The sequence below is a fragment of the Falco naumanni genome, chromosome 4 (assembly GCF_017639655.2).
Source record: "Falco naumanni isolate bFalNau1 chromosome 4, bFalNau1.pat, whole genome shotgun sequence".
NCBI classification, from domain to species: Eukaryota; Metazoa; Chordata; class Aves; order Falconiformes; family Falconidae; genus Falco; species Falco naumanni.
The window spans coordinates 7,936,631-7,960,048 of record NC_054057.1 but is presented as its reverse complement, the minus strand read 5'-3'; the positions used below and the strand labels follow the sequence as shown (position 1 = coordinate 7,960,048).

At 36.6% G+C, this 23,418-nt stretch overlaps 1 protein-coding gene across 2 annotated transcripts in view; it reads right to left on the bottom strand.

The window, feature by feature from the left end:
- Positions 1 to 23,418, bottom strand: part of ZNF385D (zinc finger protein 385D) — a 435,096-nt gene that overhangs the window by 54,605 nt on the left and 357,073 nt on the right. For both annotated transcript variants that reach the window (XM_040593042.1, XM_040593043.1), the window contains one exon: positions 10,466 to 10,628. In XM_040593042.1, coding sequence (XP_040448976.1) covers positions 10,466 to 10,628 — 163 coding nt within the window. The remainder of the gene's footprint in view (positions 1 to 10,465; positions 10,629 to 23,418) is intronic.

Here is a 23,418-nt window from a genome sequence, read left to right as displayed (position 1 = left end):
TCTGCTCCATTCCAAATTTGTCCATAAACTGACAAAATAAACAATTATGCAACAGTAACATGCTTCTGAATGTGATGCTTTACAATAGAAACTTGAAAGAGGGTCTAGGACTGCAATACTTCTTTTTTTTTAAATCCCAACAGCCAGAACTGCTGAGCCTTCAGACCCATCCTACTAGCTAGTGCCAATGCCATTCCCAACACAACACCACAACACCCCATGAAGAATGACTCGTTAAGCAGATACACGATACAGTGCATGATCCAGCTTTCAGAGCGATACTGATGAATAACTGATAAACAAGTAACTGATAAACAGAAGATTACTTCCAAGATTCCTAGCAGTTACAACTACAGGCACACAGTACCCAAGCTCACATCTGCCTGAGATACTATAAAAGACCCTATTTAATATTTCAATAGAAAATGCTTTTCAGACCTACGAACAATACCATTGTTAGTATTGGACTTTCATACTGATTCAATTGGCTGATACAGATGTTGTGACTGACAGCAGTTTCTATCTGCAGGATTATTCAAGCATAAAATTGTCAAGGCAATCCCAATCAAAAGCAGCTGGGTCCACAGAAAACACATGGCGTTCATATGATGAAGCTCTCAGCATACGTAGATGCAAGCAAAGAAGGATTTTATTGCACATACGTGATCAATGGAGGCACACATAAATTACTGTAATTTTTATATCGCCATTTAGCTACACTCTGAAAGAAAGAAAAAGCCCTAGTTTTACACAGAGATCAAAAGAGAAGCTATTGTCTTCCAAATTACCATTGAGCTCTAATGCAAAATTGGTACAACAGTCTGTAGAATGCTGATAACATTTTGTGCTGCAGTTAGCTACAAATTGTCTGAAGTACAGAAAAGTCAAAGCATAGATGATTTAAAGTCAAAGATGATGTAGCCCAGTTAAATTTTACTGGTTTGGGCTGAATTTTCCAAGCATATATTTAAGAAAACTGATAACTGTGAATCAGTAATCTCTAACTTCCAAGCAAATTACAGCAGAATCAGAAAATAAGAATAACTCTTTCAGACCATAATTTCCTTTAAAGATTTTTCATTTAAATAAAATTAAAAAAGGCAATGTTGAACCTTCAGAACCGAGTGATTGGGAGGTCAGCCATGAAGTCCTATAGCCAGCTCTGAAATCCATTGCTGTTGTGTTAATCACTGAGCAATTACTCCTCATTTATTATTTCATACTTGCAACTTGGGAATGGTCCACCCAAAATACCTCAAACAAGTTAAGACAAAGTAAAAATCCTTACAAATTCAAGCTTGAAGGTCATTGTTCTGTTTTGATGTGTACTAAAACATTGACTTGTAAAGGAAATCAATTTACATCCAGGATCTCACAAACCTAAATACAGAATTAGCCTGTTAATTCTGCTGTGCCCTAAGCAATGCTGAAATGATCTGAAGAAATCACTTGCCCAAACAAATGCACACTTTATGATACAATAAAGCATATGGAAACAAAACAACAGTGAAGTTATACAAACAGGCTGAACTGAATTTGTCTTAGAATAAACATCCTTAACATAATAATTACATATACAAGGGTATCCACAGCCTAAGCTGTACCAGCAAACCGCACATTGGGGTCATCCAGTAAATTGTTTCTACATCCACAAGCAGATTTTGAATAGCATTAAATACTATTTTGAGTTTTAAATACAGTTGACATTTGTATAATTATTAGAAACAGAATTTCTTTTAGTTACAAAAGATTACAAGAAAATCTGCTCTTTATAAAAATGCTAATAAATAGGCAGTGGCGCTTTTAATTAAGTGTATGTTAATGTCATAAATACAGCAGTATGTCTTCCTCAGCTTTCCTTAAGAAAGGAAAATTTAGGGTGGTTTTCATTAAGAACAAAGGATTAAACAAATAACTCAAAGAGTAAATGATAAAATAGAGTAGCTACAGCAAGCAACATCAGAAATAATCCAATAATTCTTAATATATAGAAGCCGTCACAAACCTTAAAGCCTAGCCATTACCAAAAATCTATGTTTATAAGAAAAAAAGAAAATAAGCTCAAAAGCTGAATGTGAGGGAGATAAAATGAAAGTGGAAATTAAAGGAAAGCAGAGATAAGAGGAAACTTATTTTCATTTTCAAATGGGAGTTCCTTTCCATTACAGGTTCTGGAGCTGAAGCAGGAAATGCACACATCCATCTGTGTACAGAGCTAACGTACACACAGCTTGGACTAAGTGAAAAAGCAAGCAAGTGTGATACTGGAGGAAACAACAGTTAGTTACCCTTCTTGAGCAAAGGGCAAATATTGCAAACAAACTTGTAGAAACATATTCATATCAATATATTCAAAGAATATTTCTTCATATTTTATATGAAACTGCTGTAGTGCTAGCCAATTATATGTTGTCCTTCTATATTCATACAATCAGGTTTTCACTTGAGCACTACATTTGCGTATTTGGTTTGCGTGGCAAGGTTTTGGTAATGAAGGTGCCACAGGACTGGCTTCTGTGAGAAGCTGCTGGAAGCTTCCCCTGTGTTCAATAGAGCCAACACTACCCAGCTCCAAGAGGGACCCACTGCTGGCCAAGGTTGAGCCTATCAGTGACAGTGGTAGCACCTCTGGAATAACACATTTAAGCAGCAAAAAGATCAATCAATCAATCAATCCACACAATAAATTGCAGCTGAAGAGAGGAGTGAGACTATGTGAGAGAAACAACTGCAGACACCCAGGTCAATGCAGAAGGAGGACAGGAGGTGCTCCAGGTGCCAGAGCAGAGATCCCCCTGCACCCCATGGTGAAGACCACGGTGAGGCAGGCTGTGCCCCTGCAGCCCATGGAGCTCCATGGTGGAGCAGGTACCCACCTGAGCAGTGGAGGACCCCACAGCAGGATGATGTGCCCAAAGGAGGCTGTGACCTGTGGGAAGCCCACGCTGGAGCAGGCTCCTGGTAGGACCTGTGGCCCCATGGGGAGAGAAGCCCAGTCTGGAGCAGCTTTGCTGCTGGGAATTGTGACCCCATGAGAGACCCACACTGCAGCAGTCTGTTCCTGAAGAACTGCAGCCTGTGGGAGGGACTCATATTGGAGAAGTTTGTGGTGGACTGTCGCCCATGGGAGGGACCCCACACTAGAGCAGGGGAAGAGTGTGAAGAGTTCTCCCCCTGAGGAGGAAAGAGGGGCAGAGACAACCCATTCCCTGTCCCCCTGTGCTTCTCAGAGGGAGCAGGCAGAGAATTTGGGAGTAAAGTTGAGCCTGGGAAGAAGAGAGGGGTGGGGGAAAGGTGTTTTTTAGTTCTGGTTTTATTTTCTCGTTATTCTCCGATTTGAGTGGTGATAAATTACACTAATTTCCCCAAGTCTGTTTTGCCCATGATGGTACTTGGTGAAGTGATCTTTCCCTGTTCTTATTTCAACCAACGAGCTTTGTGTTATATTTTCCCTCCCCTGTCCAGTTGAGGAGGGGAGTGATAGAGTGGCTTTGGCGGGCACCTGGTTTCCAGCCAGGGTCAAGCCACCACAGTTTGAAAAAAATTCCCTACCATTTAAAGCAGTTTTGATTCTTAAATAAAGCAGCGCATACTGACTAACAGCAAAGCGTCCCTTGACTCCTTACTAGAGATCTTGAAGAGACACAATGTTGAAATAGGGTATGTTCACTAGGACACCTATGGTTAAATGTAATATGACAAAGATGAAGTTAATATTTTAATACTAAACCATCCACACTCCAGTAGTCTACCTTTATTAGGCAATACTTTTCTTTCCATATATAAAAAATTAGCTGAGAAAGAGGCTCCCTTTTTTTAAAACAAACAAACAAAAATATCAAGAAACTCTTCTTGTCAGTGGCAAATCTAAAAGCTATTCAAAAGCACAGTAAAATTTCCACTTGACAGACAGAAATAGTGTCATTTGTTACATGACCATTCAGAATTAACTAACACAACTCAGATTTTGAACATTGAGCATCGAATTCTTACAGGGCAATTCATGCTTCAGTTAAAAAGATTCAAAACCTATGGGAAAAAAAAAAAAAAATGGAGATATTGCCAGAAAGGGCTGTTTGGTCACTGAGGCTGGAATTAGTCTCAGCTACCTTTAGGTATCAGTGTAGCAGTTCATACCTGACCTAGTCACCACAGGTGTTTTTTATACTTTTTCTTAGGTCTTCACCATTCATCTGGTTTATTATACATGTTTACTTTACAATAAGATGAACTGTGCCCTAGACTTAATTACTGTGATTTTCTCTCACACCAAGAAGAGCCAGTGAAATTAGTGTCAATCTGTATGCCTATTAGCTGGTCAAAGAAATTCCACCTAGAGTCTCAATGAATATTATCTTTAATAACCTCAGCCCTTCTCTCCTTCATATATTTAATACCAAAGAAAAAGTACAGATGAACAGTCTAAGCAGTTCAGTAGATTTCATTCTGTTAAAACACCCCCTGCATTTGAAGCTGTCCTCTATCTCACTAATGGCATAAGACCTCCTGCATAGTCTGCAGCACAGCACCACTCCCTACCTATCTACAGACCAGCCAGCTCCAGTGTAAGTTGGTGTTAAGGCAACAGATCTGCATTAGCTTTTATTCCCAGTATCTGCAGACTATTGAATCATCCCACAGAAGCACAGTTAAAGGTTGCAAGGGTGACAAAATGCACTATAGAATTATTAGAAAAAGCCATTTACATGAATACAACACAGTATGTAACAGGGTATGAAGTACACTTTAAAAGAATAAAACAACTCTCAAAATAAAAACTCCGAATTTGTTATGTATTTCAACAGAAAGACATAAAGAAACCATTTAAAATGCAAGAGAAAGAGCTTTGAACTTCAATCAGGTCCCATAAATGATTTTTTTTAAATTTTAATTGCACTGAAAATACATTTTATAACACTAATAAATGTTACATAAATTCAATATGATTTGCCTGATGGTAAACCACTGCAAACATATTAAAGCAATGCGCTAGAAGAATTTGGAGGTTTAGATAAGTCTTACTCCTTTCAATTTTAGTTCTTTTCCTTGCACTTATTTTTTTCTTACAGTTTCTTAGTTCTCATTTTTACAAGAAGACAAAAAGGATAATAGAAAAAATGCTGGATGAACTACCAGGCTCAAGGGCTTGTGGTCACCAGCATAAAGTTGTAGGCCACTCACTAGTGGAGTCTTCCAGGAATTGATACTGGTATCAGTGTTGTTTAAAGACCCAGATAATGGGACAGAGCACAGGCTTTGGCAAGTTTGCTGATGATAAAAAAACAGGAGTGCCTGGTACACCAGATGGGCGTGCTGCCATTCAGAGGAACCTGGACAGGCTATGAAATTGGGGCAATGGGAATCTCTGAAGTTCAATGAAGGGAAATGCAAAAGTCCCACAGCTGGGAAGCAATAAACTTATATGATAGTCTGGGCTGGGGGCTTACAATCTGGAAAGCAGCTTTGCTTTTGTCCTGGAGGACACCAATTGAAACAAGACAGCAATGTGTATAAATACCTGATGGGGTCAGAGGCAGGGAATAAAAAAGACAGAGCCCGAGACTCTTTTTCAGTTGTGTATAGCAATAGGACAAGACACAACAGGAATAAACTGAAATACAAGAGATTGGACTTAAATACAAGAAAAACTTCTTCATTCTTCTTTACTCTGAGGGTGGCCAAGCACTAGAATAGGTTGCCCAGTAAAAGTTGTGAAGATATTCAAAACTCAACTGAAAGATGCTGAAACTCCTGCTCTAGCTGACTCTGCCCTGACCTGTAGGGGTGGCCCTGTCATCTCCAGATGTCCCTTTTGAGGTCCCTTCACAGAACCTCAAACATTCTGTGATCCTGTGGTATTTGTGGCTGTCAAACTCCAACACATCTTCCTGAACCTTTCCATTTCATGCCATCTTCCTTTCTTAATCCCTCAAAGTTTACCCTGACTTACCACATCATTTCCAATTTCTTTCTCCATCCTGCCCTCCTTTTTCATTCCAAGACATTGCCAGACTGACTACTCACTCCCACTCCGCCTGCTCACCATTTCAGAATTATCCCGGCTTGACCGAAATTGTTATTTCAAAAGCAAGTTTCATCTGCTGACCAGAATTATCCTACCACTTTTTAGATAAAAAGATAAGGGGGGGGTGGTGGTGCTGTAAGACTGGAAAGGGATAGCGTAACTAAAATATTCCAACAGTGAAGAATTTTAGTATATGTAGTGAAAGAAAAATAAAACCTACGCTTTCTTCCATGCTATCACCCACACATATGCTCAGTACCTGAAAAAACCCACCTTTTCTTCTAATCCATCCTTCAGTGTTTTAATTTCCTGTGATACCTTTAACACTTGAATACGTTTATGCTACTGCTCTTTTAAAACACCTGCCTATTACATTAATAATGTCTATCTCCCTAAGTCATCTCTCATCTTGTGTGTAGACTGTAAGCTCCTTAGGACAGGTGACATATTTTGTTCTCTGACAGCACAGGGGTCTCTTAGCTGTTAAGACTGTACTAATGATAGATGATCTTGTCTGTGCCTTGGCCCAGATACACACTTTTTCTGTTCACATTTTTATCTGTTTTTGAGAGCTGTTTGTTGCATCTAAGTACATAGGATTTAAGACATTTATAACATTCAGAAGCAACATTAAAGACTTTGCCATAGTGATGGCTCCCAATGGCATGTCCCCACCCCAGAAACGTCTATTGCTTCTTCTCTATCGATAGAAAATGATCTAACTCATGCTGAACTCATAAATAAGTAAAAATAGCAAATCCTCAAGACCTAATTTGTGGTAATGCGGTCATGGAGAGTCCTTTTTAACTTCAAATAGCTTTGGAAAAGATCAATATTTAGACATATGCAACAACGATAGGGATATAATTTTACATGGATATAATCTTGGACACTCACTCTAGATTCAAAAAATCCAAGTGCAGGAAAATGACTCTACTGGACAGGATATACAGTTAGGATGATAGAACACAGTCTAACTAAATATATTTTAAAAGGTGTTCCCAAAGTATCTGTTCTTATAGCCACGGTGAAAGTATGAAGCACCTTTATGAAGAAAATATACCTTGGCAGAAAGGAGGGGCAATTTGTAAAGTTGTCAAGGACATTTAACAATTTTATGTCAGGCAATATGTATGCATATGTTAATATATGGGGAAAAGAGGATTTTTTTATTGTCACCCATGAACTGGAGGAATCAACAAATACTGAAATCTGGCTCATATACTGCCATAAAGTGGGCTCGTCTTTGGAATGGTCACTTTCTGGTTTTCTGTCTGGAGTGACTACAGGATTCACATATTAAAAGTAAATACAGATCAAACAAGGCTGTCAAGTAATAGAACTGGTAACAAAGTTCCCACTTGTTGATAATGGCATTGCCCATTACGTGGCTGCCAGCATAACTCTTCATGAAATTTCTTCATTCCCTCAAAGATTTCTCAGGTTCAAGCCTAATAATAATGGTTTGTTTAAAGGGGTAAAAAAAAGTAGACACTTTCACAAAATGAGCAAAATGACCCTGTATTTTATGTTTTCTCCTTAACACATAGTTTAACCACCAGGAATCTTTTATGAAATGTTTTAGGGAGTTTGCTTACATTGTGGGTTGCACAGTCTCCATTATTTATTGCAATAACACATGCTGGCACCACGTCTAATAAAGCAGTTCCCAAATAAGCAACATAAATTGTTGCTTTAGATCTGGAATCAGTTTGTATACTGTGTGGTCTTTTTCATAATCTTCACTGCATAGCACTGCAGATTTCCTGATGACATTTTGTTTACTGGAGCTGCTAACAGTACACAGGACCAGTGAACTGAAGTCCTGACCAATGTGCTGTGACTGACATGTAATTCACCATTTACCCGTTGTTGTACATGATATATTGGAGGTAATATGAACATGACCCTATGCTCAGTGTATTTGGGATCAACCATTAATCTTCAGCAGAGAGCTTTAAAATACTGTAGAAAAAGTTTTTGTTCCAAATGATCACAATTGCAGGGGCTTAGTAACAGAACTTATTTCTAGTTATGAAAGATTAATGAATGAATTATATTCGTTAGTACAACCATTTCCTCAGAACTGCATGTTACTATCAGAATATTTGACTTTTACAGCAGTCCTTTACAAATGTGCAAATTCACACAATGCAGTATGTTCTGATGTTATCATGACTTTCAGAAATCATTTTGCCCTCAAAAGTTCCATCAAGGAAATATAAGACACAGAACAACTGGAAAGGAAAGAAAACACAAGTTATGAAATTTTTAATTTGTCAAGTTTAACAGAGAATTTCACCCTTTTGGCTACCCAAAATTTTCTTTTCTTCTTCTCCCCCCCCCCCCCCCCCCCCCCCAACTATGCATACATTCTTGATTCTACAAAGGGTAGTTTACAACAAGGATGCTATTCTACTGCCAGTGTTACATCAATGCTGACCTGTAATAGCTGTATTTGGATAGAACTGGTGGCCTTTCTTTGAATGCCATTAGTTGAATAGGGCTTGAATAGGGCTTTTGACAGCAGTTGAATATGGTGCTCAGGATTTTGTGAAATTGTCAGATTTTGGGCTGTTCATCAATTAACATCATTATGTGTCTTTTAGAATGCCATTAAGGTCAGTACTTCCAATATACAATACATGTATATACATATATGTATACACACATTCTGTGAAACTAATTCAGAAAGTCACAAACAATGTGTAAACCTGAGGAAACTCCAGCACAGGGCATTGCTTTTGTGTGCAACTACATTTCTGATGCTTTCTTACTTATGCCGATATAAAAACTGATTTGTACTACTGACCTTGGATACAAGACAGTTCATATATCTTGTCAGGTATCTAACTCAAAGCCTGACGGAAAGACTCCAACTGGTTTTAAAGCACCTTGGAAAATCCTTCAAACTTACACAGCATAAGATAAAGCTTTTGAATAATACATTTTAAAGCTTTAAAATATCTCTTTTTACTTCAGTTATTTTCTCCAACCACTAGATCATATTTTCTAAACAATAAATCATTTTTTCCATACATCGTCCCCCTTTCTGTTCTGAACATGCCAACAGGTAACAGCAGGAGAAACTTTTAAACCTATCTGTATGTTTAGAAACACATATATTTTCATAAATAACTTCTGGCATTGCGCCTATTCTCTCAAGCTTCATTTTTTAGCACTTAGAAACAAAAGTATTCAGAGTACTTTCTTTTTGTTTTTTTTTCTTGGGGGGGGAAGGGAGGCGGTAACAAACACAAAAATAATGTAACGATTGTTTCTTACAGCCATCCCATTATAATTAGGATATAAACCTCCATAAAAACATTTGCTGTCTATAATAAAGGGCTATAACAAAGATATAGATAAAGAGAGATACAGACATAGAGGTATCTGTCTACAACAAATATAGGACAGATGTATCTTAGGGAAGGTACTACACATGTCTGCAAGGTACTTTTCTGTTATACTATAATCGGTTAGCGTACATCCATTTACAATGCTAAACTTACTGCATCAGAAGTGGTTCCAAAAGAGCAGTTTTCAGCATCAGTAGAAAGCCGTCTGACGTCTCACAGCTTTGGCTTTTTTGCCGTGGCTGTTTTTGGCTTGTTTGGGGAAGGGGGATTGATTATGACTAAATATGCAGACTGCATCCCTTCACACACAAGAGCAGTCATACCTTGTGAGATACTAGACCACCCGTCAGTGAACTTACAACCTTCCTTCAAAATTTCCAGTACAATAGCCACTTACTTAAAATGCAAGCTTAATCAGCTCCTGTTGACTTTGCCAAATATTTACATAGATTTTATTTGCAAAGGAGTACCTTTTACCCACACAATAATTTAAAGAATATTATTTCAGTCTGAAGACTCCTTTAAGCAGAATAACTGGCATCAATAGCACTTACCTGATCATGAGGAATAGAGATTATACAGCTATTTCCCAGCTCAAAACCATGCAATAGCCATTTGAAAAAAATAATGCAATGTTTGAAATTTATGAAAATTAGGTTTTTACTAACAACGGTTTTGTAAGAGGCTTCTAGACACAAGTAGTACAATTTGCTACATTGTTTGTGGTTAAAATAAATGTGCCATATGTAATTATTTATATAGAGACACTGCATATAGACTAGGAGGTTTAGATCAGTTGATATGTAATAGTTCAGCCACTATAAAAATTAATCAAGTCATGAGAATTGCATTCTGTCCTAGAAGAATGACAAGCCTCTTTTCACTAAGGGAAGTCAGTTACATGACTATCATACTCTCACCAGCCTATTGAAAAGACTAAAAGAAATCAATATCACACAGGAGGATGGATTGAGCATGAATCAATGGGGCAAGCACATAACTAAACAGACATGGAATTAAACAAGAAAAAAACAACCAAAAAACCAAAACCAAACAAAACCAACAAAGATTGTCGCTTAACCTGTTTTGTCAGAGCTGGTATTGATGGTATTGGTAGTGATGGAAGTGAAGGTAGTCTTTGCGCTGTCCTTGGTAGTAACAGATTTCTGCTTATTTTTCATGGCTTCCAGTGCTTTGAGCTTCTTGGCATGTTTAGTGCCTTTGTAGTGGGCCGCAGCCTGGCTCTACAAAGGAGAACAAAATGAACCATGCAATCAGGCTCATTTCTAAACTGGCATTCTCTGTATTAGTACAAATACAGACTACCTTTCAATAATGGGTACCATTCACATTATCCAAGTAGTGACCAAACAGATTGTACTTAGAATGATGCTTGGAAAACAATGGAAAAAATACTCAAGCAACCCCAGTTTGACAAATACAGTATATTACTGTATATAAGTATATTACTTTCAGACCAAAATAAGATTGGTTTAGTCTACCATGCTACCATTAGTTTTCCTATTAAGACTTTTTTTACTTTCACATTAAAAAAAAATTAATTCTCAGGCAACGGGGAGGAAGGCACTCTCCTCCCAGTAGCTCTGCACTTTTCTAGTCTTTACTTCAATCTAGAGATTTTGTCAAAGATTCCTTCAAAGAACTATTTACTATTAACAGTGGTATCAGGAACTTCTCAGCAAAGACTGACACTAAAAAACAAACAAACAAACAAACCCCAAACCAAAACCAAAGCCCAAATAAAAGAAAGCAAAACACAACAAACTCTCTTCAAAGCCCATCATCAAATGTTTAACTGAATGTGAGGCAGACATGCAATTAGCTGGCTTTCTTAATAAAAAAAGGATTACGTTTGTCCACCTACTTTAAAAGGTAGAGTTTGAAATTCAAAGCCAGGAGCATCTTTTCCAAGGAGAAAGTTCACACAAATCCTGTCACAATCCAAAATATATTTTGGCTACTTGATATCATTAAGCTAAAATAGATTTGTATGTGCATTGTTATTGAGATTTATGTATTACACTGAAGGTATCTTCATTATTCTAGGAGTTAACACCAACTTTTGTTCACTTAATTTATGTGGCAAATATATTTTAAGAATAGTATTTGAAGTATAAGATTAAACCTTATACAAAACCCATTGGAACTAGTAAGAATAGTCAGAGTTTATTTTCTAAGTATTTAAACTGTTATAAGAAAGTCTTCCAGCTAATAAGTTAACAATCTGGAAAATTCCTTATATTTTTATTGCTGCACTTCGAACTTTATCAAAAGCAAATCCTTTGTTACTTGAAAGAGTAATTATTAAGACTCTAGAAAAATAGTTAAAACTTAGCTACTGCAGAACTGAACAAATGAAAAGCAACTATGCTGGGCCAGCCCAAGGACCCACAAAGGTCAGCATTTTGTTTCTGGCATGAAACAACAGCAGATATTTAGAACATAAAGAAAGGTAAATGCTTTCTATTGTGGAATCAGAAGAAGAAAAAACCATTTATTTAATCCAGAGGCTACAAACTCAAAGGTTCAAAGGGATAAAATGACACAGTCACTCAACTCACTAAGCCACTCCTGCAGGTAGAATAACGCTGCGTTATCTGGCACTGTTAGTCACTAGCCCTTTATTTAATATTAGTTAACGTATTGAATTTTGGGGAGAGAGGAAGTTCTAATGAATATCACAATAACAGTATTGTATTAATTAATCTTGAGATTTAGGACTTTCAGTTTTCATGAAAAGTCACGATTCCTTCCAGATGCCTGAGACTGAGAATCTCAATGTGAGCCTCTCAAGTTAAGAAATAAGTGAGAGACCTTGTCTAAACCAATAAACACATGTAAGTGTACGTGTATACATGCATACATATACACACATGATACGCTCTTGTATATTGGGATGCATCATTCAGTTTGGTTGAAAAGCCAGTTTCTCTATACCTACAATAATGTAAATATTGTATTAGGTACCCTTATTGAAAGAACACTGGACAGTGAAGTTATTAATTAGAAACAACTTGAACAGAAACAGCACAATCATGCACCTTTTACAATTCCCAACACATGACATTGAGACATACTGTAAGCCAAATACAAACAGTCAAGAGATGTTAATTACTGTTAAACTGAAAGACCAGAGTCATTACAATGATGCATTAAAAATGACATTATACAGTTCAACCTCATGTCACTATCACGTCAACTATCTTTATAGTTTCTAGTCAAATTTAATTACCAGTCAGCTCCAGATTCTAACTGCACTTGTTTTGCCTAACTAACAGTGTCAGTTTTCAAAAAACAGAAAGGTAGTCAGAACATGGTGCTTAATACTGAATTATGAATGTTGATATTAGTTTGATACACAGCTCAACTTTCTTCACAGAATTGTTGGCACAGCACCCCAGGTTTATGTCTCCTGCATCCATGGTTCTCTTCCCACTAAATTCTGACAACTACAGCTCCACAAACCTCAACTCAAGCAGAGTGTTGGATGCATAAGGCATATACAAGGGCCTATATAGTAACTGGTGACCTTTTCAGTGTTCTGAAATGCATGAATAAAATTGCTCCAAAGTAGAACGGCTGCTACACAGAGTTGTCCATTACTCACTGCCCACAGAGCACTGCCAGTTTACCCAGCCTCTACTTGAAGAAGATCTTTATGCCTTTTTTATTTCAAAGTTTAAATCTCCATCCTCTATGGGGACATGAAGCCATCTGAGCTTGTTTCAATATAACTGTAGCTGGCATGTTAATAGTAGCTCTATGTGAGAGAAGACAGATTGCTCCTAAGCATTTAAACAGCTCCAAATCAGCTTAAGCTGAACTTTTACAACTGAACTGGAACCCCCAAAAAAGAAAAAAGGTCTGTCATTATCTCTCCTTGCAGGAGTAAGATGTAGGAAATGGAAAAATATCCATAAATATCTTTTTCAGCACAGCAACATAAAACATGGTACCTCACTGAATCATTTCTTACAGCCATAAGAGAACTAAAATAATTCTCATTGCTTAAATGGCATTTACTTGCAGCTTATAAAACTCATTACTTATATGGTATTTACTTGTAGGTTAAATACAAAAATAAGATAGAACATAAAATGCAATTATTCCCAACTTTCATGAAGAATTAAGAAGTCTTGAGAGAGAGCAGAAGAGTGAAAGACAAGTCAGTCCTGCTTTTTGGTGCCAACCATGATGCTTAACTGAGTGAAGAGACTGTACCCCTTCAGAAAGGTGAGAAAGGGTCTCCTAGAACGCTTCAGAATTCAACAGTTGCAAAACCCAAGAAGAAGATATATAAATGTTTTTATACTACCTTACCAATTTGTGCTCAAACAAGTTAGGAGCAGAGGTTACAGGTGAAACCCTACATCTACAGAAGCTGATGGGAATCAAGGGAAGATTTCCCTTTCCATGTTTTGTAAAGGGGTATTGACTTTTGTAATTGCTCGTCTTGACAGAAGCCAGCCCCCTTTGAGAAACAACTGTTTAATCTAAAATCAGAATTAAGGACAATCCTAGAGGAAAAATTCCCTATTACTACAGAAGACTTTGTAATCAAACAGCTACCCTAAAGCCCCTCTAATATTAAATGCTGTTTCTTTATGTGATTCCGAAAGAACACATTAAAAGAACACATTAAGAAAGAGCTTACTTTCTTCTTCCATCATAGTTTCTAAGTTTGCTTCTCACATCATAGTTTCCATATTTGATACACAAAATTTTAACCCTAGCACTGTGAAGGCAAGTCACTGTCAGCTAACATGTGACCCAGTCAGTGATAAAGCACGAGAAATATGATGAATAATGCTGGTGCAAAATTACAGTGAACTTTAAGAAACTATATCCATTCTTGATGTCTGACAACAAAGTAAAAGTAGATTATCGCTTCATACCTGAAGTTGAAAACTCAAGGATCCTTAAGTAAATTTTGAGGGCTCTGATCCTGCAAATTACATGTAGACAAACTTTGGTCTATGGGAAGTACTTCAAGGAAATGGCAAGACGTCTAAATAACAAATCATTTTTCAATGTAATTTGTAATGAAGTCCTGCCTATTTGAGCAGTACAAGTCAGTTTAAGCATCTCTTTTGCAAAGCAAGTAACTTCCTCTGGTTCCATGTATCAATCCTGAATAATTAGGGACCTTTCTAATCCTTAGATTTTGTAACCTTCCCAAATTGTTGGAATACAAAAATGCATTTATCTATTTAAACATTTATTTTATATATATATATATGTTATAAACACACAGACACACACATAACATAAAAGAATAAAAGAAACCTAAATGCAGGTGTGAGCAGTTAGAAATAACAGTCATTGTGTCATAACTCAGCTGTATTTTCTTTGCTTAAGTGCAATGTTGTACCACAATTACCATAAGGACATCATACTACCAAGCAAATAGCAATGTGTAAAATATGATGAGAAAGATGAAATATTTTAAACAATCCAGACAGTATTCTCTTACAATTACAGTCATCATATATACATGGAAGTCCTCAAAATAAGTTTGTCTGCCTGACTAATGTACTTCAGTGAATCATATGTCTTCCCACTTATGTTCTTTTGGCATTGGTCCAACAAAAACATTGTGCCTAATTTTGTGCACTGAAACAAAAAGGAGTCTCCTCCTACTCTCAGAGTTTTTAATTTAGCAGCATTGCATCTTCTATTCTTTTCATAACCTTCCTGGTCCACCTCATATTACAAATCTTCTTACAGATTGTTTTCCTGTCCCAGTCATTCCTTCTAGGCAATACCTTCATAATAAAAGCCAGCCCAAAGAAAAGAACTTTTAAAAAAACTGTAGCAAGCATGTCCCACTGATCCTTCCTCACAAAAGTTCAGTTCAGCTATCCTGCATTATGTCTTTCTCATTTCACAATGCATTTTGAAAGACGTTCATTGTGGAGAGTATGAGCTCCAAGCTGCCACATGGGCAATTAGCAGCAAGGCTGCAGTCTGTCTGCACCTTTAGGAAGCCCCAAACAAGGGCTGAGAGTGCTGAAAAGCCCTTTTTGTCTATCTGAGATTTCAGTAGATCATGTCATGTCTTTGTTTTTACCAGCTATTGGATGGTACATTATTCCCAATATAATAGCAGCAATTTTGGCTAATACATGAGCAACTGATGTCACAATCCTCCAGAGTAAGGAGCTCTAGAACAAGAAGTGTTTCCCAGTTTGAACAAACACTGCCAGTGAGCTGGGCACACATGGAAAGCAGTCATAAACAACTGCATAAGCCAGAGGGCTTCTGTCCTTGGTGAAGTGAGGGAAATCCTGCAATGTCTATGCTACACATTGTCTTAATCTCCTAGAACAGAGTATTTCCCTAAAGTTGAGCTGTCAATAAATACTTCAAATATAATTTTACAGATGTTCTCAGCACACAAGAAAGTGACAAATAAGACATTTTAATATTTGCAATAAGCACCATATTTTTTTCTAATAACTCCAAAGCCTGGCCGCTCAGTGATGACAGCACTGCTCAGGGAAGGCTGCAGTATGCAGCTAAGATATCTGTATACTAATAGGCATGTGCTATTTACATAACCTGAGCTGATCTCTATGGAACTTCTCCAGTAAGTAAACTGGAGAAGTTTACAGAGAGAAAGTTTAATAGCCTTGAGATGCCCAACAGTTGGTTCTGCATAGGGCAGGTCTTTTACTGTGAGCCACACCTGATAAAACAACGAAAGGGTTGTGCAGTATTTTGCTCCGAGATGTATCTACTCTACTCAGAAGGTAAGGTTTTATTTGAGGCTATTTTAAATTTTAAAAAATAAGTTCTTATAAGGCCTACTGTTTTGTTTGCCCAGTGAGTACACACAGGAAATTCAGGACTATGTACAAGTCCTATGCTTACTTTTCTAGAAAACAGAGGAACTCCATGGACTTCAGCAGAGCTTCACAGCGCAAGAGACAAAGAAGCTAAAGCACCTGTGCAAGCCTTTGGAGGAGATTAAGTGAAGACACAGAATGTAATTTTTAAAGGTGATGTCAACATGATGACATGTTTCATATTGAACAAGAAGAGTATCCCGATTTCTGCCTGATACATACAAACTCAATCCGAAGTCAATTACAGTGCAGATAAATGTTGCCTGTTGTCATTTCTTCCTTCTGCTAGGCTTATCTTTATCTTCTGAATTGTGTCATTTCAATTTTTTGTGCACTCTATCATCACTACCACTCTATAATACAGAGCCAGAGATCTAATTACATTATATACTCAGATGTAACTGTGGTATAAAACACCAAGGACGCATGTAATATAACTTCTTCCAGATATGCTCTGAGAAGGCTTTTGCCCCCTAAACTATGACTGATCAATTTGTCCCTTTCCCTAGAGTCAAATATACAATAACGGTGTAAGTACCAAAAATGACCTTTCTGTAGAAAAGAAAACATTTCTCCATTGTTATGGCAGAATAAAATAAATGTCCCAGCATGTTAATTCCAAGGTATTTAATTCTCTCTTTCCATGGAAAGAAAAATTTTCTGTTCCTTCTTCATAAAGCACTTATTCAATACACTCATGAATGTGCCCTGAGACTCAAGGATCAAAGCGAATGGGTGCTTTCTGAGCGCACTAGTTCCTTTGCATTAACAAAGCTGCTCCATCCCACTCCCTGTGCTTGGGCTCCTTCCAGAGCCATTTATATAATGGTGAGGGACTGCACCTGACGAGAGTCTGAATCCCATTGTGAGAGATTGCCATTGACCCCATTCTTATGGTAAAACCATCCATCCTACAGTAAAATCAAATATTTTCATTATGGAAAGGAAAAGCTATTTTATCTTGGTCAGGTGCAGAAGGTAAAAATACCCTATTTAATATTGCTTGTCCCATAACAGAGTATTTTTATGCCCATGCATCTGCTTGGCTGCCACTTGGCTGTAGGCTGCCACTGAGCGTGGTATTAGATGAAATGATCTAAGCAAGATACAGAAAACTGCACTTCACACTGCATTCCAAGTAGACATACACAGCATCAAAATATATATACTGAAGGGAACATAGCTCAAGTAATCTATCTTTTCCCATACCTGCCATTTTTCTTTTAAGGCCATCAGGCCTTCATGCAGCACGACTAAAGTTCATTGTATGCTGAAATTCTATAAACAGACTATTTGCTTTACCAACTGTTTTATCCTTTTTATTATTAAGGCAGATCAGTTTAAGACAAGGTTATCAAGTTCCGGTCTCTGAAAGTTTTTACATTCTGACTTCCAGAGTAATAATGGTTGCTTTTGGGGAAGTTTTTTTGATGAGGAGATGAAACATGCTTTTCTAACTGGTATAATCAATGAAATTTACTTTAACATTTAATCTCATTTTTACTCTATTAAATGGCAGCATAATTTATTTTACCCATGGTAAATATTATTGTAGTCAGAGTTTCAAGATAATTTTAAACTCAATTGTGGGATTTTTTTTTCATTCAGATTAACCAAGTGATTAATCTCAGATTAATTTTAGAATGAGATAGAAGAAGGTTGATCTATACACAGTGCTATGTGCTACACATGATAAACTAAACCATGTATTAATTCAGCTTAGTAAATATAACATACATACTTCCAGTTTTGAATTTGGAACTTATACCTTTAACAATTATATATGCCAATATAATTTTGTAGAAATGTACCCCACTAGCTGTAGAAACATACACACAGATTTTATTGTGTTAACTAACACATTTTGAATAATATGTCAATAATGGCAATCCTAAAAGTGGAAGCTGACCTATAATCTCTCTATGAAGCAACAAAGAAAATAAGCTCAATATGGTTGTGATTTAATTAATAATCAGTTTAAAAATATAAATGTAATAAAATGTTCTGGTTATACACAAATGATGTTTACTTAAAAACAACGGATGGTGTTGAATTTAAAATTACTGTTTTAAAGACAGCAATTTCCTGAATAATGTTGAAAAGTTCAGTCTTTTCTTGTGTCATAGCCATCATTTTTTTGAATCTGTTTGTCACCACTCTCAACAGCCAATGGGAGCCAAGGGTGTACACATACACTTACCTGCCCAGAGCATCAGTTCATCTAGAAACGTTATACTAACTGAGCATAAAACACTTGATACCCTCTGCATCCGGCCTGTGAACTGATAACTAATGAAAGTTGAGTGTGTAGGCTTAGCGTAGCTCCTCATGAGTGTTTCCACCTGCTTTCTGTTTCCAAGGAAACCATTTTTGTCTGTTTACATTCATAATAGCAATCTCATTGAATTCTGAGTTTCAGATTTTTTTGACTGAATCAAAGCATCAGGGAAGAATAGTGGTGAGACACAAAGATACTACAAGAAATTCTACAGAAAACAGGAAAAGCTTAAAAAGTGCATAATTCAATTCCTAATAATTCAGTACTATTTGAACTTCATATTTGAAATTACAAACAAGTTAATACAACTTGTATGTACAAAATCACAAGAGAGTACATGGAGATATTTTCACTAAGCACAGTCTTAATAGTTTTGTTGGAATTACTGTTTTTAATACTATAGTTACTAGAACTTTTCCAAATTTCAAGTTTATCTTCAGAAAAATGTTGATTAGACTTTCTGATTCTTTTACTCATATATAGTTACACAATTTTTCATTTTGGATTTTCATTTTATATTTCAATAGTTATTTTAATATACATGTTTCCTTTGTCCTTTATATCAGCTCCTACCCACAAGTAGAAATTCAAAACCAACAAATAAGAAACATAAATACTCAAATTTTCTGATTCCACCTCTGTTTTATGTGGACTCGGCTATAGTTAGGTACTTCCCAGGTTATATCTCCAGCCTTCTTGTAGAAAGCTGTAAGTATGTGTAAAATATTATATGAACTTTTCTACTGTGAAGAGTTTTCACAGCTGCACAAACACTGATAATTTAGGGCTGGGACCAAGATGGGAGAGTTTACAGATTCTTTCATTCTCCTCATATTCCAAGAGGAATCCAAGCCTTCCAGATGCAGAAACATCCATGGAGAGGCAATGTGTTTTCTTGAAATAAAAGAACTCTCAGCCCACTAGTTCCTGGATCATTTAGAGAAATTTTATATCTCTACAAGAGTCCTATGTCTGTGGTTTGTTTAAAAAGTCCTGCTGTAGGTTCATCCACAGGACTTCTCTCTTTGGGAGGAAAGACATGTTACGTGAAAAAGAGAGAGGAAGAAACAAAAGTAAAATGAATAAATGCTTCTTCCTGCTTCAAAAATGAAAGTAAACTATGTTTTATTTAAGGAAATAATATTAATAGAAAATAAGTGCCTAAGTCATGATAAAAATTAGTGTCATACCATGGAAGTAAATTTGCCTTAAAAACTGGTTTTACGTAAATAATTAGCCAGTAAGAAAATATTTTGAGAACACCAATCAAAATATCCAGAAGGAACAAAGGTTTGTGAGGCACAGGAAAACCTGAAGATCAGACAGTCTACATTACAGTAGTATTTACTCCTTTACATAATTTTGCTCCTTTTGCCTCACTTTCAATCATTGCTGGGTGACTCTGTGAATACATTCTGAGCCTCGCTGACGTTCACAAGATGCTGTGTATACCTACAAGGTTTGTGTCAGCACACAAGTTCTACCAACTATTGCAGGGTCAGAGCCTTAGTACTTAGAACAGCCTCCTTTAGATATGCATAGTACACACAGACCGACTTGTGATGCAAGTTAGTTATAAAATCAATTGTTTGTTCTTAAAGTAATACGTATATGTGGATAGATTAATTTGTTCCAAAAGTTGTGCAGACTGACAAATAGGGTTTATTTACTAACACTTGTAGGTTGTCATACTATCATCAATACAGAAGGCAACAATATCTTCCAATACAAAGCTGACAGGTCAGCATCTTTCACTCCTTTAAGCTATCTGTTAAATTCTATGCAAGAAGCCATGGTTAGGGATACAAAGTAGTACAAAAAAACTTAATGAGAATGTTCTGACATTACATATTCTTTATACTATCATTATATTTTGTCTGTTTCCTATAACCTTCATTCCCTTTACCTTGCATTACACTGAAATCTGGATTTTTTTTCCACTGACCCAAACCAAATACTTAGTGAAGCTGTAAGAAATTGGTCGCAATTCTACGAATCTTACTGGATAAGAGTAGCCTCTCCAAAATCAACAGGGCATTTTATATGTTGAAGTGCTATAGGACAAGCACCTAGGAGATGCTCTATATTTCAGGTTCAGTCACATGGGCTTTCACGTTTCTCATCTCCTTTAGTCAAGGACAGGTTATCAGGTCAAAAATCTGAAATAGCTATATGAAACTGTATGGTGTACAATATAAAAAAGAAAGTAAAACTAGACAGGTATAAGAGCCCTTTCTGATTTTAAAATCATAGAACCATAGAATGGTTTGGGTTGCAAAGGACCTTAAAGGTCATCTAGTTCCAACGTCCCTTCCATAGGCAGGGACACCTTCCACTAGACCAGGTTGCTCAAAGCCCCATCCAACCTGGCCTTGGAGACTTCCAAAGATAGGGCATCCATAGCTTCTCTGGGGAGCTTGTTCCCATGCCTCACCACCCTCACAGTAAACAATTTCTTCCTAATAGCTAATCTAAATCTACTCTCTTATTGTTTAAAACAATTACCCCTTCTCCTATCGCTACATTATCGCTTTTAATAAGTCCCTCTCCAGCCTTCTTGTATGCCCCTTTTAGCTACTGGAAGGCTCTGCTATAAGGTCTCCCTGAAGCCTTCTCTTCTCCAGGCTGAACAACCCCAACTCTTTCAGCCTGTTTTCATAAGCTAAGACATCTTTTCATGTTTCAGATTTGTTTGGACCAGGATTATTGAACAAGTGAAAACTGCAAATTTAATGCTGAGACTCCAAAATCCTTGGACCAGGAAAATCCCTTTATACCTATTCACAATATTTACGAACACATTTATACTTATTTATTGCTTTTTATTGTTTTTATGCTGTTCTTTTGTTATTGCTTAGTGCTGATTCCCATCAATCTATAGTAACTATGGTTCAAGGGAAAGGAAAAACCCCTCAAACTTCTCACACCCCAGAATTAAGAATTAAAGAGATATGATATATGTATAGTAGTAAAATTAAGTCAGTAACATTTACACAGTTTTCCATTCATGTTCATCAAATGTTGGAATGCTACTGAAGTGATTAAGATGCACTGTAGTTTAGTAAGAGAATGTTGATTTAACCTTGCAGGCACAATCTTAGCACCCAAAGAAATGCTGACTTAATTCACACAACAGTTGTGTGAAAGGAAAGACTTTTTCCTTTTGTTTCTTTTTTCTAAAATTTTAGCCATAGACACTTGATGAGATTACTAACCAAGGAGAGATTATACTATCAGAACTAACGAGGTATTAAAATACTTCAATGAACAATGAAGAACAGTCAATATTCCTCTTCCTTCTATCCTTTAAAAATAATTCATTTAACAGCTGTCATTTCCACAAGCAGACGTATAAAAGTATACTGTTCTTAAACAGACTGAAGTTCCTTTCAAAGTTTTGTATTGAGATGTAAGTTCAAAACAAAGCATTCTTCTGTAGCTTTCTGAAGAAAAAGAAAATGTCAGGGGAGAAACACTGCAAGTTTTCACATAACATTTGTGGTAAAACAGATCTCCTGAAAAAACCTGCACATGGGACATGCAAATATGGCATGAGACCAAGTACGGCTAACAAAAAGCTAACATGTCTACCCTGGTCCCTACAGAATGACCTCTGGAAAACTGGTTTCTGTAAAAAGTTGTAGAGATTTCTTAATCCTCTTTGAACAAAATGAAAATAAGAATCTTTAACTTCATGTCCAATGATGAACTGAAATTATGATTATCTCTCAGATTATATCTATGTCGTGTCACTGCTGTGCTAGTTCTTACTATGTCTCAGTATGCTTTGCAGCACCCCAGTAGGACGGAGGACATCCTACAGAAAACTTCTAGCTAAATGAAGAGAGAACTCTTACTAAGGAAATCTCCAAGTAGTTTTCTAAGCTGGTGTTGTACATTTGGGGTTTATGGACAATTTTTTGGGCACAATGTGTTTCAGGATGCTTTCCAGAGCTCAACCATCACTAAGTACAGGTGAAGCAGCAATATAGGACAGCTATGCTTTTTATGTTCGTAACCTTATGACTTTTAAAACTGAATCCTAAAAGCATTTACTGTACTATATTATGTTTAACACTACTATTAGATCACATAAACCAGTAAGTGCTTTTTTGCTTGGGTATGTATTAACAATTTACTTTTTGCAGACAAGTGCACAAATATGATTAGCTTTTGCAAATTGCTCCTTATTCTGTTACTGGTAAGTAATTTTTGTATTATTGCAGTGTAAACAGATGCTATTTTCCACTATATATTCAGCAGTAATGAGCTAATTCAATGTGTTAAAAACAACAAAAGATCTTCAAGAATGAGCTATTTGCTTCAATAGTCCAAGCTCCATTGAAATCTATGTTGAAATCATCCAAGACAGGAAGTTAGCAAATTACTTTAGAAGCCCTGTTGCAAAAGAACTTTCTTTAGTTCATTTATTCAAATCCTGAATATGTTCTGCTACCTTCCTAACATGCATATTACTGACCAACTTCTTGCATATTGATTTGGAAGTGTTACTTTTTTTTTTTTTTTTTCCTAAGCATAGCTAATATACTTCATTACTTTTCTTATAAAGAAACAATATTTTGGCAGGAGCTTTACAACTGTTTCAATATTCACTCCTATGAATTCATTATACACCAAAATCTAGAAACAATGAACCATGCTGTTTTCATTGCCTTTTGGAAATTGCAATGACCTTCTTACCGAGATGAAAAAAAACAAAAAAGAAAGAAAAATTAGCAAACATGTTATGTTTAGATTGTGTGGGTGAAATCCTGGTGCCATTTAAGTCAACAGAAATGTTGACATTTATTTCACCCTGGACTGGAGATTGAAAGCAAATGCGATGCTCCACCTGGACCCAATGGAAAGGATTTGAAGACGGATGGA